The sequence below is a fragment of the Vipera berus genome, assembly GCF_964194415.1.
Source record: "Vipera berus genome assembly, chromosome: 1".
NCBI lineage: Eukaryota > Metazoa > Chordata > Lepidosauria > Squamata > Viperidae > Vipera > Vipera berus.
Genome location: NC_138202.1, coordinates 78,803,811 through 78,823,340, shown reverse-complemented (window position 1 = coordinate 78,823,340; position 19,530 = coordinate 78,803,811). Strand labels below are relative to the sequence as shown.

Below are 19,530 nucleotides of genomic sequence, written 5' to 3'. Positions count from 1 at the left end.
TATTGGTCACAGAACTTGGTCACCTTCCCAAGCTTGCAGTGCATGGATCACACCCACCATATCTGTGCCGGCCAGGTGGAGGGTTCCCCAGGGGTTTCCTTGCCTTCCAAACTGACTGAATTTGCTGATGTGTTCAGTGTGACGGAGGCGGATCAATTACCCCCGCACAGGCCCTATGACTGACACATTGATTTAGTCCCTGACACACCTCTCCCAGTGGGGCGTTTGTACTCCATGTTGGACCCTGAGTTGGCTTCATTGCGGGACTTTCTGGATAAGAATTTGGCTTGGGGTTTCATCTGGCCCTCATCCTCGCCAGTGTCTGCACCCGTGCTCTTCGTCAAAAAGAAGTCCAGCGAATTGCGGTTTTGCTGCGATTATAGAAAATTAAACGCCATCATAGTGCGCAATCATTACCTGCTGCCCCTCATCCCCGAACTCCTGGACTGACTCTGGGAGGCTAAGATCTTCACGAAACTGGACCTGCGTGGAGCTTACAACCTTGTCAGAGTTCGGTCAGGTGATGAGTGGAAGACGGTGTTTGGTACTCGATGCGGACATTTTGAATACACGGTGATGCCGTTTGGCCTGACCAACGCCCTCACCGTGTTCCAGCATTTCATGAACAATGAAATATTCATGTGTGGTATGAAGTTACATTGCGCTTCCCAAATTTTATTCAACATCGCCTCTTCTTTCAGTTAGAATTCTGCCTCTTTTCTTGGCATACTTAAGAATCTGATGCTCCTGGGGGGCTTTTTGCATTCCCCTTTGTTATCTCTCCCTTAGTATAGGAGAAAAATAAACAGAATTCTTGCAATTGCCAAGAATAGGCACAGACTCTACCCAAGGCACAGGGCACAGCCTTGCACAGCTGTGCTCCACAAGACAACTACATCCATGTTTTAGTAATTTTCTAGTTGCAGATAGGGAGGGAGATTTTTCCCGCTTTAGAATAGATACACCTTAGAATAGAACAGAATATTTTTTTTAGAACTTTCTTTTCATCGATATTTTTTGGACACTAATATTTATAGCTCTTCATTGTGGACATATCTACACTGACTGTATTAAGCTAATTTTATTTATTTTAAGCATGATACTCCATTTTGGGGTTGATTGGCTAAAGGCATAGTAAGACGTTCATTTACATAGCATGTTTTTCAATCTCCCTCTTGACCACATCATGGCATATTCACCATACAAATCCCTGAAATCTTTTTTTTCAGTATTCCCTAATTCCTATTTCATTCCAAAACTTTATTGTGGCAAGGTCACAAATATTTAAATGTTATAGTAGATGTGAAATTAAATAGGTGAAATGGAATTTCTCCTCTGTGTAATTAGTAATTTTTCCTTTCTCTCTTAAAAATACTACAAGAGTACCAACTTTTGAAGGAGTTCTGGAAGATCAATGAATCCATATAATGCTTTTAGGAACTGCTGAAGTAGTTTAATATCCAGCCTGTATTAACTACTCCCGAAAGCATTGTGCTTTAACAGAATTGGAGAGGACCTTGGAGGTCTTCTAGTCCAACCCCCTGCTCAAGCAGTAAACCCTATACCATTTCAGACAAATGGTTGTCCAATCTCTTCTTAAAAACCTCCAGTTTTGGAGCATCCACATCTGGAGACTAGTGTCTCTCAATTTTGGGAACTTTTAAGAAGCGTAGACTTCACCTCCCAGAATTCTCCCGCCAGCATGGATTCAGAGATTACATTTTAACTATAGCACTGTTTCTCAACCATGGTAACTTTTAAGATATGTGGACTTCAACTCCCCAACAATCTGGCTGGGAAATTCTGGGAGTTGAAGTCACACATTCTATAGTTGCTAAGTTTGAGGAACACTGCTATATCAGGTGAAGACCCAGGAGAGGGATTTACATGATAAGCCTGATGTTATTTTTTCCCCTAGGCCAGCATAGAATGTTGTATGAAGCTAACCTACTTTGGGGAACAATCAATATGAGACAACAATCCTCCTCCCAAAAACCCAATTAATCTGGGCTGTGTTGTTTTGTGTGAAGGATGCCTACTATCACCCTTCCAAGTAATCATCTCTAGTTCTTTCACAACCTTGATACATCCGATTCCCAAAAAAATGAAGGGCCTTTTATTCATTTTTCTGATGTCCCATAGGTCCAAAAGTGCTGTGGCATATGGCATTGCATTGTGGTTTCTCCTGACTGAGATCATATCTGAGCAATGTTCAATTTTTTAAAAAATAGCACAAAAATTGTAGCAGCAAACAGTAACAGTAAAAATTTGTAAGGTGAAAGTGTTGAAGCTGAGGAGCTTGCCATCTGATGGGACTTAAGGGAATGAATTTCTATTGCTGACCCTATTCTTTGGAACGGCCTCCTGGCTGCACTTCGAAGTGCTTCATACATCTCATTCTTTAGGACAGGGGTCTCCAACCTTGGCAACTTTAAGACTTGTGGACTTCAACTCCTAGAATTCCTCAGCCAACTTTGCTGGCTGAGGAATTCTGGGAGTTGAAGTCCACAAGTCTTAAAGTTGCCAAGGTTGAGGACCCCTGCTTTAGGAGACTTGGGGGAAAAATCTTCCTCTTCCAATTGGGGCATAAGAGAGGGCAGTTTTATATTGTGCACATTTTTTTAGGGATTTTGTTTTTGCTTGTAGGGTTCTTTCCCCATTATTCATGTTTAGCTGCCTATAGCCTCTGGGAATGGCTGTCCTTCAAGTAAAGTAAATGAACAACCAACCAAAACTGCTGAAAAATATCACAAGATGAAAGGAACGATGGAAGAAAGCTTGGCAGCTAACTATTCATCCTTTAACCACAAATCCTAAGTGTACACCTAATCCTATCAGTGTCTTACTGTTGGAGAAACATCTTTACTACTTGTCGTTTTACTTCAGATCTGCTTCTATATATGAATAATTGTAAAATTCATTCCTTTTGGGGGCAGCGGACAAAATTTCTCAAAAATCCTGCTAGAAGTTGTTCATCCTTCACAACCATTTCAAGCTGTCAAAGACTATGGCTAAAAGTACTATTGTCAGATTTTCTCATATTAAAGAAAGACAAAAGGCAAAATAATAATAATAATTAAAAAACATGTAACAGTGATACCCATTGTCATCAGGGCACTGGGAACGATGTCCAAAAACTTTGCAAAATGCATCAAGAAATTGCAGCTTCCTGCAATAACTCCAGCAAAGCTACAAAAAACTGTGCTACCTGGAACATCTTACATTTTAAGGAGATACCTGGTTGATACTTAGGATGCTGGCAGCAACCTGTGTCAACCATTAGTGCCAATTTGAATGTTCAGTTGACTGAGGTTCATGTTTAATGAATAAAAGTTTTATAATAATAATAAAGTTGGAAGGGACCTTGGAGGTCATCTAGTCCAACCCCCTGCTCAGGCAGGAAACCCTATACCATTTCAGGCAAATGGCTGTCCAGTATCTTCTTAAAAACTTCCAGTATTGGAGCATTCACCACTTCTGGAAGTAGGTTGTTCCACTGGTTAATTGTTCTGTAAGGAAGTTTCTCCTTAATTCTAGGTTGCTTCTCTCCTTGATTGGTTTCCATCCATTGCTTCTTGTCCTGCCTTCAGGTGCTTTGGAGAATAGCTTGACTCCCTCTTCTTTGTGGCAACCCCTGAAATATTGGAACACTGCTGTCATGTCACCCCTCGCCCTTCTCTTCATTAAACTAGACATACCCAATTCCAGCAATATGTTTTGGCCTCCGGTCCCCTAATCATCTTTGTTGCTCTTCTCTGTACTCTTTGTAGAGTCTCAACATCTTGTTTACATTGTGGTGACAAAAACTGTATGCAGTATCCCAAGTGTGGCCTTACCAAGGCATTGTAAAGTGGTATTAATACTTCACGTGATCTTGATTCTATCCCTCTGTTAATGCAACCTAGCACTGTGTTGGCTTTTTTGGCAGCTGCAGCACACTGTTGGCTCATATTGAAGTGATTGTCCACTAGGACTCCAAGATCCCTCTCACAGTTACTACTATTGAGCAAGGTACCACCTATACCTGTGCATTTGATTTTTCCTGCCTAAATGTAGAACCTTACTATTTTCACCATTGAATTTCATTTTGTTAGATAGCGCCCAGTGTTCAAGTCTGTCCAGATCTTCCTGTATCGTAAGCTTATCTTCTGGAGTATTGGCTATTCCTGCCAGCTTGATGTTGTCTGCAAATTTGATAAGTTCCCCAAATATTCCCTCTTCCAAATCGCTGAAGATGTTGAAGAGCACTGGGTCCAGAACAGAGCCCTGGGGCACCCCACTACACACTTCCCTCCATGTAGATGCAGTTCCATTGAGGACCACATGCTGAGTATGGCCGGTCAGCCAGCTATGAATCCATCTGGTGGTGATGCTGTCTAACCCACATTTTTCTATCTTATCAAGTAGTAGGTTGTGATCTACTTTATCAAATGTCTTACTGAAGTCCAAGTAAATTATATCTACGGCATTACTCTGGTCCACTAATTTTGTCACTTGGTCAAAGAATGCAGTAAGATTTGTCTGGCATGATCTGTTTTTGACAAACCCATATTGGCTTTTAGTAATGACTTTGTTTACCTCTAGGTGTTCGCTGATTTGTTGTTTGATTATCTTTTCCAGAATCTTCCCAGGTATTGAGGTCAGGCTGATAGGTCTGTAGTTTCCTGGATCTATTTTTCCCCCTTTTTTGGAAATGGGAACTACATCAGCTCTTTTCCAGTCCTCTGGTAGTTCCCCAGTGCTCCAGGATGTTTGAAAAATATAGTTCAGTGGTTCTGAGGTCACTTCTGCCAGTTCCTTGAGAATCTTGGGGTGTAACCCAATTAGTTCAGGAACAGATGAACTTATAACTGAACATGATGGTCAAATAACTTTTAATATCTGCAAAGTTTTCACCACTCCTTTACAAAATATTTTTGGGGAAAGATTTGACTACTACTCTTGGTGTCATGTTCCACATCTTTAAAAATGTCCAAATACCCCAGATGGTCTTTCTGTTTTAAAGACTGCAGATGGTATTAGAAGAAATGAACTTTATGACAAGCAGCCTGTAAGAGATTTTTCAATTGTTAATAATTTATTTTACCAATTCCAGATTTGTTGGCGTAAGCAGGCATATGGAATTTTGTAAATAAAAAATGAAGTTGCTGGTCTATTGCCTAATGATTACTTATGCAAAAATAATTGAAAGGCTAATAAAGTCTGGGTGCTTGAGATTATTTATTAGCTTTCATTTAATAAGTGCATTTGATTTTCACACACTTGGGAAGCCCATGAGTACTTTTATTCAGTAATCTATGTTGAACTGCTGCTTTCCTGCAGTATGTGAAGTGTTGGTGGTCCACATTTTTCTAGTTCAGTGGAACAGTTTATAGCTTCTAACATTTTCATGGAATCCCTGGCCATATTTGGTTTCAGAACAGCAGTCAAGTCTTTCATCTTTAAGAAAATAATTCAGTGTATGATGAAGCCCCTGATGCTGTGACCCAGGACAAAAATCTATCCTTACTATACATCAGACCAATCTATCTAGGACAGGGTCTCCAACCTCCAGGCTGTAGCCCATTACCAGCCTGTGGCCTATTCAGAACCAGGTTATGCAAAGGTGTGTGTGTGTGGTGGGACGGCCTGCACACACGCAGGTACACTTGTGTGATGGGACTGAGAAACTATATGAGGTTGTAAGTCACCCAGAATCACCTGACAGTGCGACGGGTGACATATAAATTTAATAAATAATAGTAATATACATGAAAAGGACACTCTACCAATATACTACAGTTGTTCAATCACATTGTACTCAATATGATTGAATTTACATGCATCCCTCTTGGTTTCACAAATATAGGTGAAAAGCCTAGAAAATCTATGATAATAAAACATGGATACTTATATGGCAAGGTTTTTTTTTTACTATGTATTACTATTTCCAAAAGCTTAAGGTGAGCCTTGGTAAAGGAACAATTATGATTTTTAATAATTTATAATTTACTAATGAGTCATATTTACTATAGAAATATAACATCTTTTATTCATAAGTGCGTATAATTCTTTTCCTTGAACCAAAATTCACCTTAAAGATTTGGAGACTGGATTAATGCGCAGTTAAAAAGTGTTCCTTCCTCTAATTCAGTTTTCTACCTTGGAACACAAACCTCAATACCAGATGGTAACTGCTTGGAGTCATACTTATTTCATGAAGTGTACAAATCATCTTTTCTACAGACCAAGAATTTCAACAACTGAAAGTAGCACTAACAAATTCATTCCTATACAGGAATTTAATCTCTTCAGGCATTATCTCTTAATTCTAAGTTCACCACTTGAATCACCACATTTATCATAAAGTCAAATAATTTAAGAATTTCTATTTGATTCATGTTTTTTTGTATGGTCTTCAGCTACAGCATACATGGTAGTCCAAAATCATGCGCATACAAAGTTAAGTGGATCAAGGCAGCAGTGTTGGAAATAGTTGAGCAGGGGAAAAACAGAGCACAGTAGGCAAAATCAGCACATATTATTGGCCATCCATGAATAAGTCTTTAGATTTTCCAAATACCATTACTTGTTGAAAATGAAAAAATGCTACTTCAGTCTTCAGTGTTATCCAGTTTTATGGATAGAGTCAGGTCTTTCCACAATATAAACCATATACCCTTTTTCTAGAGTCGCTGTGTTCAGTCCAAAAGATTTGGTCCATCTTAACAGATATATGCTAATAAAACTTTTGCAATCCATTTCAAGAAGACAATTACTTGGTGTAAATTCAATGTAAGGCAAAACACAAAAACCACTATAAGGAAAATTAAGGAAAGTGGGGAAAAATATGATACTCACTGTTGAACGGATTAAAAAGTAAAAGGTAAACTGCTAGATTTCATCCTGAAGTGATGGATAATGTTCTGGTTTGTATGGAAATAGCAACCAATTCCTGATTTCATTTAAAATTATCTGCTGAGTTTCCCAATATTTTGATGGGAACAAGGCAGGAAAAAAGCAAATTTGCTTTATTTTCCCAACTGAACACAATGAATTGCAGGTTGAGTAGACCCATGAGTATATCTGGAGCAATATTTCTCTTACTTTAGTCTATGGTTGCCCTTTTTCATATCATTAAGAACTTTGGTTCTGAGTCTGAAGAAATCAGCTTATATTTATCTCTTTTGGCTAAGTAACAGAATGGATAAAAGGACATGCTAAGACTGCCATTTGTAATTGGCAAACATTACATAGATAATACAGAGAACCTGGATTGGGCTCAACCCTACCTCCAAATAAATTAATTTATTCTAGGTTAGCAGCCTCTTGCAACTACAACAGAGGACAATCCATATCTAAACCTCTTTGGGAATCTTGCAGAGTCAAAGTTCCCAGTAAACTGATTTAGTTCGTGTAATAAACTGCCAAACCTGAGAAATAACTAAATCAGTTGTAATTTCCCCCTTGGTGCTCCTAGACATACACGTGCACATAAATACCAATTTGACTGATCTTTCCATTTCAAGAAGGATGAAAAGACCACCAAAATCAGACATTTTCACATTCACAAATCATTCCATCATATACAATACAAGCTAACCTAGACGTGTTCAGTATTTACTATGCCATTTTAGGTACTTGTTTATAACCAAGCTCTTGTGCATTCTTCATTTGCACTAACACTTGACAATAATTTGTAAAAACTGGTAAATATTCCCCTGTGTTTTTATTTTTATCTTGGAAAAAAACCTATGAAATCACGATTTCAGTTTCCTCTTCTAATGTTCCTCATCCTAGAATTATCTGAGAGTATTTTAGTTAACACAACTTACCACTAACTAGAACAGTACTAAGTGGCCAACAGCAGAGAAGACAGGGAGAAATAATGACCCAAAAAAGGTATATTTAAAAGCAGTAGCAGATTGAGGTTTTCTTCAAAAGAACTTGAATCTTTTTAAAAAATTAATATAGTTTATGTCAAGGTTTCAGATGAACGGTCATGATATCATCTTCTAAGAGGTGCATTAAAAGATGTCAATATTCAACTTTCTAAGCATTCTGTATAATGTGCCCTTGGGATTTCCCCCATAAGGCAAGACATTGTTTCAGTCCTGGTTGTAAATTTCTAGTAGACAGACTTGACAAGAGATCCAATCACAAATGGCAAATGAAAAGGAAGAATATACTTAAGACGTCCACTGCAATTTCCGTGTAATTGCTGGGTCTGTCTACGTAAATCTTGGAAAGGTGCTAGAAATTCCTTTCCAAGTCTAGGATACTTGGACTTCAACTCCCATCATCCCCATCCTGCACTGGCTGTTGTGACAAGATGTTCAGACCAGTGGGTCTGGAAGATAGTAGAATGGGAAATCCTGGACCATCATCTAGGTTTATAGTGTAAATTGGCTAACAATTGGGAATCATCCTCCTCCATATCATGAACCGGGCCTCATTATCTCTGTCCTTCCCAAAGAGAGATTAGGCAGGAAAGAGCTCAGTTTTGATCTTTCTTTTTTCTTGTCTACTGTGGCAGGGAGACGGGAGACCAGAACTGCACTGACACATTGATGCATGCTATAAAGACTCCTGCTTTTAAAGACAATGCACTAATGTGATCAAAAAGGAATGTGGAAAAGAAAACAGAAAAAAAATAAAATAAAAAAAGCCCTCCAGTCTTTCCAAACCAACCAGGTTCTCCCACCCACCCCAAAGTTCTGGCCATTAGACTTTCTTGGGTCTGCGTCCAACTTGATAGTAGTAATAAATGCTGATAAGTACAAAGAGGGCTCGGCTGATGAGAAGAAACGTGGCTCCCGTAGACACTTGGCCATTCTCAACCAAGGTGATTGAAGTCACTGAAAGAGAAAGCAGACAGCTAAAGGCTAAAATAAGACACCCCCACAAACTAACATATTAGCTGCCTTCTAGCAATAGCAACAGCACTTAGACTTATATACCACTTCATAGTGCTTTACAGCCCTCTCTGAGCAGTTTACAGAGTCAGCATATGACCCCCAACAATCTGGGTCTTCATTTTACCAACCTCAGAAGGATGGAAGGCTGAATCAACCTTGAGCCAGTCAGGATCAAAAACTCCTAGAGTGAGCAGTGAGTTAGCCTGCAGTACTCCATTCTAACCACTGCACCACCACGGCTTCTAGAGCTCATCTTGAGATCATTGACTAGCTTATTGCATTCTTAGTTAGCAGGATGGCCATGTTACTCTTGGTTTTTAACAAAAACCATCCAAGGTTTTTGGACCTCTTGGACAATGATGAAAAGGAAGTTGTAGCTAAAAGATGAAGAAGGTTGGCCTGCACATGTTTGTTTCTCTGAAGACGGATCCCTACAACTCAGATTGCCTTTAACTACTGTGTTTCCTTGAAAATAAGACCAGGTCTTATACTATTTTTTGCTCCAAAAGATGCATTAGGGCTTATTTTCAAGTCAGGGCTTATATTCGGGGAAATACAGTACTAAATGCATCTGCATCTGTTTGACAATCTTAACTGGGGCTTATTTTTGGTGTGGGGCTAATATTACAAGTGTCCTGAAGAATCATGCTAGAGCTTATTTTCTGGTTGAGTCTTATTTTCAGGGAAACATGGTATGTTATATAAACTTTGCTTCAGATTGGGCAATGGGTAGGAAGTCTGAGGTTTTAAAGCCAAGATGAGTGCACAAAAAAATAGGATGCATAGATTCAGATTTCACTGACAGCTTAGCAGTAATTATAATAACCAGAACAACAAGTGAAGCTGATTTCACTGAATAAATTTCCCTTTAAACCTGAGCATCCAAACCAAAGCAGATCATATATTTTGCTTGGGATTCCAGTAGGCATAGGAGCTTTTTAATTTTCACTGTTATTTTTATTTTTAACAGCTTTTTTGTCATCACGAAGGGTTACTTTTTCCACAGACTTGTGATGAGAAAGCACCTTCCAAACATCACAGAAAGAGCAAGATAGACAGGATTTCTGCCATTAGAAATTTTATTCTGGGACAAATGGTTGCAAAAGGAGAAAAGTCACATTTATCAGTTGGTGAAAGAATATAGAATGAGTTGGAAGGGAGCTTGGAGGTCTTCTACTGCAACTCCCTGCCAGCCCTGGAAGAAAAAAATATTTGAAAAATAGAGGGAAGGCTCAGGTTTTTTTAATGAAATTAATCAAGCTTGCGAATTGCTTTGTTTTTAGAACTTAGAAGCTTTGGTGAGTTTTCAGCACTTCTTTCTGAGCAAATATGAGTTTCAATATCACTGTTGGTTCAAATTGCATGCTCTGCTCTCTCAAAATAGTTAGGAAATATCTAGACCATAATGGGACTGCTTCTTTTCACACACACACAAACACACACACACACACACACACACACACACACACACAGAGAGAGAGAGAGAGAGAGAGAGAGAGAGAGAGAGAGAGAGAGAGAGAGAGAGAGAGAGAGAGAGAGAGAGAGAGAGAGATTTAGCATATGGCTGGTCACACACAGAATTAAAAGCATTTCATATTTACAAGTTAGAACAGTTAAAACAATTTTTTTTTTAAAAAAGAAGCAATTATAAAACCTAAGAGGAAAACAGAAATAACATTTCAGAGTTTAATGTCGAGTTTGGAGATCCAGTCAGTAGCTGCCATTGTTACGCAGTGGAAGTCCTTAAAATCTCCTGGGTATCTTCTATTAGTGCATTCCCTCACTATATGTTGGATAGTCTGTCGGGGAGCCCCACAATCACATTGTGCTGAAGGTGTCTTTCCCCATTTATACAGAGAATCGGCACACACCCCATGAGTCGTTCTAATTCTATTGTATGTCACCCATATGTGTTGGGGTAGATTAAATCCTGGAGGTATACTATTAGGATTAATATGCTCAGAAATATCTTGGGAGGTATAGCTACTCCATGCTTCCATCCACTTTTCTATAGTGCTCTGATGTTCGGCCAGCAGCTTAAGTGCTGTAAGGAGTGGTGGATTTCTTGACTTTAATCAACATCTTAAGAGATCAGAGGTATAGGCATGAATGGGTAGAGAGGAGTTTAGCAGGATCTTACTATACTCCCGAATGAGAGCTTCTTGTCGTCGTAAGTGCGGGGGAAGTATGTGGCTAAGAACTGGTAGCCAGCGAATAGGTATAGATTTTATGCACCCAGTAATTAATCTCATCGTATGGTTGAGTTGAACATCAACAAGTCTTGTATGTGAGCTGTTTATCCATACAGGTGCACAGTATTGCGCTACAGAGTAGCAAAGCCCAAGGGCTGTGCATCGAAGAGTTGGAGCTGAAGCTCCCCAAGTTGTTCTGCATAGTTTTTGCAGAATGTTGTTTCTGCTGTTATCCTTGGCAGCCATATTCTGAATATGTTTTTTTTAAAATACAGGGTCCTGTCTAAGGTGACCCCCCAGATATTTTGGAGTTGCCTCATATGGGAGCAATTTGTTATTTAAGTATACATTGAGTTCTCTGTTTGCCAGTTTATTATTAAGGTGGAAACATGATGTGACTGTCTTACGCTTGGGATTAACCTCCACTGGTGGAAGTATGTGCTCAGAGTTGTAAGGTCGGCTGTAAGTACACCTTCTGTAACTTCGATGTCCTTGTGGCTATATGCTAATGCCAAGTCATCAGCGTAAGAGAACTTTGTTGATAGCGTGGGTGGTATATCGGAAATATATAAGTTGAATAAGGATGGGGCCAATACAGAGCCCTGAGGGAGTCCATTATTCAGATGTCTTTGCTTACTAATTTTATCGCCCATGATGACTTGAAAGGTCCTTGCTGAGAGCATGTTATTTATTAGGTGGTCCATGGTACTACAAGGGACAGCGTGGAGGAATTTGCTTAATAGACCATCCCTCCACACTGTATCGTATGCTGCTGTGAGATCCACAAATACAACAGATGTTTTCAATTTATTCTAATAGCTGCTTTCAATGTGGCTAGTAAGACTAAGGACTTGATCGGCACAGCTCCGATAAGATCTAAACCCAGCCTGTTCAATCGGTATTTGTTCGTTAATTTTCTGTCCAATTCTGTTAAGTATCAACCTTTCAAGTAGTTTATAACAAACACTTAACAGAGCAATGGGGCGATAGTTTTCTGACTTGTTGCTTTCTTTTACAGGTTTTAATATGCCGATTACCTTGATTCTCTTAAATTCTGGAGGGAGCTTACTGGAAGTTAGGATATCTGTGTAGAATTTTGCCAGCCATTCTCTTGTGCGAGGCCCGGAATGGATGATGAATTCAGGCATTACTCCATCAAAACCAGGAGATTTTCCAGCTTTGACATTCTTCAGGGCAGTATCTATTTCAGTCACTTGGAAGGGTCGAGCATATTCCTGGCAAGGCGAGCACAAAGATTTTAAGTGCTTTAGTTCTCTTTTCACTAATTTAGTATGTTTCTTGTCATGGGGTACTCTAGTTAAGTTGACAATTCGAGTTGCTACTTGATCTGGAGTGACCTCTTGTTGTTTGCGTTGAGCTGGTTGGTCTCCTCCCAATTTTTTCAGTAGGCTCCATGCCTTCCTGCTTGAGTGTTTAAAGTCTAGTCCAGACGTAGTTTGCTCCCATTTCTGCCTGCGTGCCAGGTCAAGGTTATGAAGAAGTTCATCGGCTATCTCAGCATCACCATTCTCTAGATGTTTTTGGTACAGGTTTTTGCAGGTTTCATTCCATCCTGGGATATATTCCTTGCGGAATATACACAGAGAGAGAGAGAGAGAGAAAGAGAGACAGACAGACAGACATTTCCTTCATTTCTGTTTCCAAAAGACCTTGACTTACCCAGGAATTGTACTCCAAAGTAGCAAGCTTCGGTCAGTAGGGTCCAACGGATTATGACCTTCTCAGATGTGTAGAGGGCATTCCACATGATGAGTGAGATACCTATTGCAGATTGGATGAGAAAAAAGAAGAGTATCAGATTAGCTGATTCAGGACAGGCTAAGGAGAGCTACAGTATGAACAGACAAATGCTGCCATTCATGATGCTTATTAACCAAAACTTTATGAAAGGACAAATTCCAAATGGTGAGATATTGCAGATTCACAGGTACCATAATTTAAGCACCTTTCATTTTGCAAATTTTGGAGTTTGCCACAGCCAAAACTCAAGTTTTCAATGTTAAATTGACACAAAATCTACAGTACTATCTTAACAAATTATTTATCCCTTCAGTTTCTCCCCCCTTTTAATGCACTAACCAAGTAATTTTAATCCATAATTTAAAAGGGACATGCTTTATTTAAAAATGGACTTGTAACATAATATTCTAAGCATTTATGATGTATCAGAATATTTTAATTATATACTATTTTAGAATTGTTGGCTATCTGCCAACAGTTTCATTTTGTACATTTTGTTCTTTGTATTTCCTATTTGTATATTGTTTTCCATTTTTATTTGTTTTATCCATTTACTTTCTTTATATGTGTGTATGGATGAACCTTACTTTAATAATTATTTGGGCTGTGATTTTGGTGTTGTTGTTTTTTTAACTCAGTTCTGAAAATATTTTCCTAAGAAGCAAGTTTTAGGATCAATAAAACTAAAAATTTCACTGTGCTTATGTAATTTTATCCTCTATCACATATATACTTTTACAGTATCTTTCCCCTCTCCAAAATCTACCAAAATCTCAACTCCTCCTTCTCCCTCTGCCTGCATTCCTGATAGATGTTTATCTCCTAGTAGCACACTCTTCTTTGGGCACATTATGTGAAGATCTAGGTCTCTGGAGAAAGCTCTCTCTCTCTCATCATTTTATTAGGATTTACAAATACAAGGTTTTTATTTATTTAGTGTATGGCCTCTACAGAGGTCATGCAATCAGTGATATACAAATTTAGTTTAAATAAACCATCAGTATCTATCTATCTATCTATCTATCTATCTATCTATCTATCTATCTATCTATCTATCTATCTATCTATCTATCTATCTATCTATCTATCTATCCAGTGGTTTTTTTGTAAAAGAAAAAGGTGCCGGAACTCACACGTCATACAACCCACCTTGCCTACCCTACAAGGTTCCATTCAAAAAAGGTGCCAGAACTCCGTTCCGAAGGTTCTCTGACAAAAAAAGCCCTGTATCTATCTATCTATCATCTATCTATCCCTATCCCTATCCCTATCTCTATCCCTATCCCTATCTCTATCTTTCTATATAAAATCATCATAATTTTAGCCATTGTCTGCAGGATGAAGGTTTCTTCTGCATGTTTCCAACCAATACAGTCCTGAGCTTTCTTTTGCCAGTTGGGCCCACAATACTTGCTTATGTCATCAATCCATCTTGTTTTAGGTCTCTTTCATGGATGCTTTTTATCAAGCAGGATCCATTCTAGGACTGTCTTGGTCCACCTGCCATCAGTTCTTCTTGCTATGTGACCAGCCCGTTTCCGTTTCCATTCGTTTACTCTTTTGATGACATCATATACTTTCGTTTGTTCTCTAATCCATGTGCAGGTCTTTCTATCTTCTCTTGTAATGCCAAGCATGTATCTTTCCATGGCTCCTCAAGCCACACACACACAAACACAAAATGCAATACACTACAGGAGATCATATATTAAATTAAGATAAAACCACAATAAAATCACCATAATATGGAGCCATAGAATTGCAATGGGCTAAATGTTCAATATCTAAGGAAGCTAACCATCTAATTGCTTCTGGGGTGGCTGTGATGAGATCATCCCAGGTGCCTTGAAATTTCCTGAGGGGACATTCTTGAACTATACATGTTATAGTTTGTTCTGGTGCACCACAGTTGCATTGCAGGCTCTTGGTCATTCCCCACTTAAAGAGCTTTGCCTTAGTTCTGACAGGGCTTGTCCTGATCCTGTTCAGATGGCTCCAATTTTTTTTTTTGGGTGTGTGTGTGGTACAACTGCATTCCTAGAAGTGGTTTTGTTGGAACGGTGTGATCTGTTAGTTTGTGGTCACCCATCTTAATTGCCATTCTTCATTTAGATTGTAAGATTGTAGTATGTTAAATACAGAGGTAAGAGACTAATATAAAGCAAGAAAAATGCAAAAAGCAAAATTTTTAAAAAAAGAGAAATGCAAGGTGAAAGAAAGAGAAAATAAAAAAAAGATATACAGTATAAATGACTCCCTCCCTGCAGATAAGTATAAATAATTTCACAACTTAACATTTCTTCTAATATTTCGATTAAAAAAATATCTTCTTCCCATATCTCATTCCTTATCAATAATTAATTTATAAAAAGTCATCATTAGGTCCTAATCAGTAAAAATCTATTAAGAGCTACCAGAAATAGTAACATGTTATATTTTAACCTTAATTTAATAAATCCATAAATCTATTTTGTATCCAACTTATCGCTTTCTGTAAGAAATAAAGCAAAATAAAAATCCCTCCTCATTTTACAAACAGATATTTAAAGCCTCATTGTTCAGTCCTGCTCAAAAGGAGATTCCATTAATAGCTGTCATTTACTATAACTTATATTAATCCTCATCTAATAAGTCCACTTTGAATTCCTTGTTTACTTTTATTGATTTCTTGATTTTTAATCCTGGGAAATGATGTCCAACAAGCTGATTTTTTTTTATAATTTTCTTTTCATCTATTCTTAGAAAGTTTTCTTGTGTCCACATATTCCAAAGTCATGTTCCGAGTCACTCATCTATTTTTTTATTCATATGTCCCCTTTAATTATGAAGACATCAACCAGTTTTATTTGTAAATCCATCGTGACCATTGTTCCATATGACTCATATTCTGGAAGTTTTAAATGCTTTTTGAGATCCACAGCATCTTTATCCATATCACTTTTGTAATGCAGCATTGTCTTGAAACTCCAAATCCAAATTCAAATCAGTCCCAATCTCTGTTTTATCCAAGAAAATCTGTGGTTCTCCTGAATAAATTGTTCTCAAATACTTTTAATTTCTTCTTTACAGGTAGTCCTCACTTAATGACCATTTGTTAAACACTCCATAGGACATATTCCTTTAAGTCCATCTAGCCCCTTAACTAAAGTCAACTTTCTAGTCTCCCTTTTGCCATTTTCCCCCCAAAATAATGTTTTTCTTTTTAATCCAGGGGTTTCAAACTGCCAGCCCACGGGCAGGACATGTCATCTGGAAATCACACCCACCCCATTGCCGGCAATGGCAAAATAGTCCCGATACGTCTTGTGACGTCATGTGACATTGCGAGTTTGAAATGTCTGCTTTAATCCTTACACTTACATTTAATTTCTTCCATCCAGGGTGAGACAAGATTCTTCCAGAAACTTGCCCTTCAGAAGATTCTTAATATATATAGAAACTCAAGAATAAAGGACCTTTGTTAAGGGAGGAGATAGGCAAACCTAGTGTTCAATTTGAAGATGCAAAATCACTGCTTAGGTAAGATGATTCACCTGCCTCAAAAGCTTCAAGAACTCTCAAACCCTGCTGGAGACAGCTATTTCACAATTTCTTCCCAGAAGAATAAGGGTGATCCTTATCCTCTCCTTAATCCGGAGAAGAGTTGTCAGGAGCCAAACCTTTGAATTCTATTGTGGTCATCTCCTATTACTATCTTCAGAAGTCTCTCTTGAGAAGCCTCTGAGGCTGGGAAAGATGGAAGGAAAAAGAAGTCCAGGTGGACTTGAAGGATGAGGCCAGGACACACTTGATGGTATGTAATCAATCAACATAATCTATCATATTCCTCACTAGGTTTGTGTGTCTGATACAGCAAAAATCTTTATGCCTTCTCTTTGGATTGTCTGTGTACTTCAGCAATCAATGGAAAGAGAAATATAAGCAATAAAATCCCTGCAGAAGCTCTAGGAATGACAGGTCACATATCACTAATTTATTCCTGCAACTACAGCCTGTTCACAAGAATAAAGTATTCAAGAATAAACAGCTAAAGCAAAGCTAATTGACTATGGAGATTCTCGGTCATCCAGGTCATAGTTATCCCAAAGATGCTTTTCATGAAGCAACTGGAGTTTCTTGTTTTCTTTGAAGATGTTTCGCTTCTCAGCAAAGAAGCTTTTTCAGCTCACAGCTGAAGAAGCTTCTTGGATGAGAAGCAAAATGTCTTCAAAGAAAAACAAGAAAGTCCAGTTGCCTCATGAAAAAGCATCTTTGGGAGAAAGCAAAGCGAATGTTTCCCCCGGAAACATTAGATATGCAGATGATACCACTCTAATGGCAGAAAGTGAAGAAGAACTAAAGAGCCTCTTGTTGCGGGTGAAGAAGCAGAGTGCAAAAGTTGGGTTGAAACTTAACATTAAGAAAACCAAGATCATGGCATCCGGCCCTCTCAATTCCTGGCAAATAGATGGGGAAGAAATGGAGGTAGTGACAGATTTTATTTTCCTGGGCTCCAAGATCACTGCAGATGGGGACTGTAGCCAAGAAATTAAAAGACGCTTGCTCCTCGGGAGGAAAGCCATGGCAAATCTAGACAGCACACTAAAAAGCAGAGACATCACCCTGTCAACAAAAGTGCGTATAGTCAAGGCTATGGTCTTTCCAGTTGCAATGTATGGCAGTGAAAGTTGGACCATAAGAAAGGCTGAGCGCCAAAGAATTGAGGCCTTTGAACTATGGTGTTGGAGAAGACTCCTGCGAGTCCCTTGGACTGCAAGGCGATCAAACCGGTCAATCCTAGATGAGATCAATCCTGACTGCTCTTTAGAAGACCATATCCTGAAGCTAAAACTCAAATACTTTGACCACCTAATGAGAAGGAAAGACTCATTGGAGAAGAGCCTAATGCTGGGAAAGATTGAGGGCAATAGAAGAAGGGGATGACAGAGAATGAGGTGGCTGGATGGAGTCACTGAAGCAGTAGGTGTGAGCTTAAATGGACTCCAGAAGATGGTAGAGGATAGGAAGGCCTGGAGGAACGTTGTCCATAGGGTTGCGGTGGGTCGGACACGACTTCGCAGCTAACAACAACGTTTCTCCATTAAACTGGGACCAATGTGGTGTGTTTTCCCATAATCTAAGCCTGTCCCTTTTGAAGTGGAAGAAAGAGAACAAACAAAATTTGCTAAAAATGAGAGTGCTGGCATAGCCAAGTTTCTCTGTATTTTTATTTGCAGCCAGCAGATGCTGCTGCAGACTTAGAAAAAGAATAAGACAGGAAAAGTTTTCCCTCTGCGCAAAAAATTCCCTTTCACAACCAGACTCAAATCTATTTTGACTTCCTGCAACCATGCAAACATAGTGTATGACTTCTAATAGCTGTGCCCATACAGTCCCAACCTTATTTATAATTTCTCCCAGAAAGGCAGTGGGAATGGGAACACAAAATAGCACTGTGTTGTGAATTCTAAAAATGACTCTTAGCCCTAAAGCAGATCATTTTAATCATCAAGCCAGCAGCTGTGGTTCAGCTTGGATAAATGTTTTCACATTAAAAAAAAAAACCCACAGAAACAAGCCGAACAAGCTATAGCTCATCCTTCCCAACTAGATTAGTTTAATTTTATTCTACTTTATAGCACATGTCTGTAGGGTAGAGTTTGGGTCTCTTTATTTGTTCAATTTATGTTCCATTTTCTCTGGAATTGCTCACAGTTCTGCACACACTGTATATCTCCTCTAATTATATCACCAGAATGACAAGTCTGTAAGAAAGCTTGTGCAGAGATGGAGGGCCTATCCCAAAGACACCATTGGCTGGCCAAGAGTTGAGACTCCCTTAACCAGATCTTTTTAATCATTTAATTACCCTGATAATTTTCGAGGGATTCCCTCCACAAATTTTAAATTTCTAATTAAAGCATCTGTTTTCTTTCACATGTAATTTTAATTCTGACTGAGTACAGATTGTATGGGTGGGAGAAATCAACTTAAGTGATTCCTAGGTGGGTGGAAGGGATGTCTTTTGAAGAAATACATTAAAATGTATATGTCCATGTGTACATTTCACAAGCCTATAGGTTCATTCCTGGAGGATTTTTTTTAACAGGGAAGGAAAGAAATGACTGGACTTTAATCAGTGCTTGTGGCTATGCCAAGAATAGAGTCTTGTCCCACAGAATTTCAAAATGAACCACTTTTACACCATTTTATAAAATTACAATTTTGAAATGACCATTTAGTTCTATCACAGATGCATTGCTTGTGCTTTAGAATTATATAGTCCAGGAACAATTTCATTTACCATTGATAGCTTTGCTGTAAATAAAGCATCAGAATAACTTTGAAACTGATTAAGAGGTGGTAAAATCATGACAACTAATCTCTGTGCTACGGTAAACTGACATTTAATTATTCTAGTATCCTATATGCCTAGTAAATCCCAATTTTGCATTTCAACAGGTCAAGCTTATGACACTCATGAATAAGGTCTTGTTCCTTGGCTTTGTCTCAGTTTGACGAGTGTACACATAGATTGTTACACAAAATTGTCACAATGGAATCATATCCAACATTGGTGACCATCACAGCTAGCAATTTGAACCCATTAACAGAGACGTAATACCACTGAAATTGATTCATACATCAAATGTGGCAAGTTAGTAAGTATATAATGAACCCTAAGAATCAAAAATGTTTTT

The 19,530-nt window shown here is 38.6% G+C and overlaps 1 protein-coding gene across 4 annotated transcripts in view; it reads right to left on the bottom strand.

The window, feature by feature from the left end:
- Window positions 1–4,914: 4,914 nt before the first annotated feature.
- The window catches only part of TP53I11 (tumor protein p53 inducible protein 11), an 85,933-nt gene continuing 71,317 nt past the window's right edge, over window positions 4,915–19,530 (bottom strand). For 3 of the 4 annotated variants that reach the window (XM_081313087.1, XM_081313086.1, XM_081313085.1), the window contains 2 exons: window positions 12,770–12,871; window positions 4,915–8,837 (listed from right to left, as the gene is read on the bottom strand). In XM_081313087.1, coding sequence (XP_081169213.1) covers window positions 8,704–8,837; window positions 12,770–12,871 — 236 coding nt within the window. In that variant the 3' untranslated portion in view covers window positions 4,915–8,703. Of the gene's footprint in view, window positions 8,838–9,687; window positions 10,093–12,769; window positions 12,872–19,530 lie in introns of those variants that run through there. The other variant, XM_081313088.1, reaches the window with a different exon arrangement.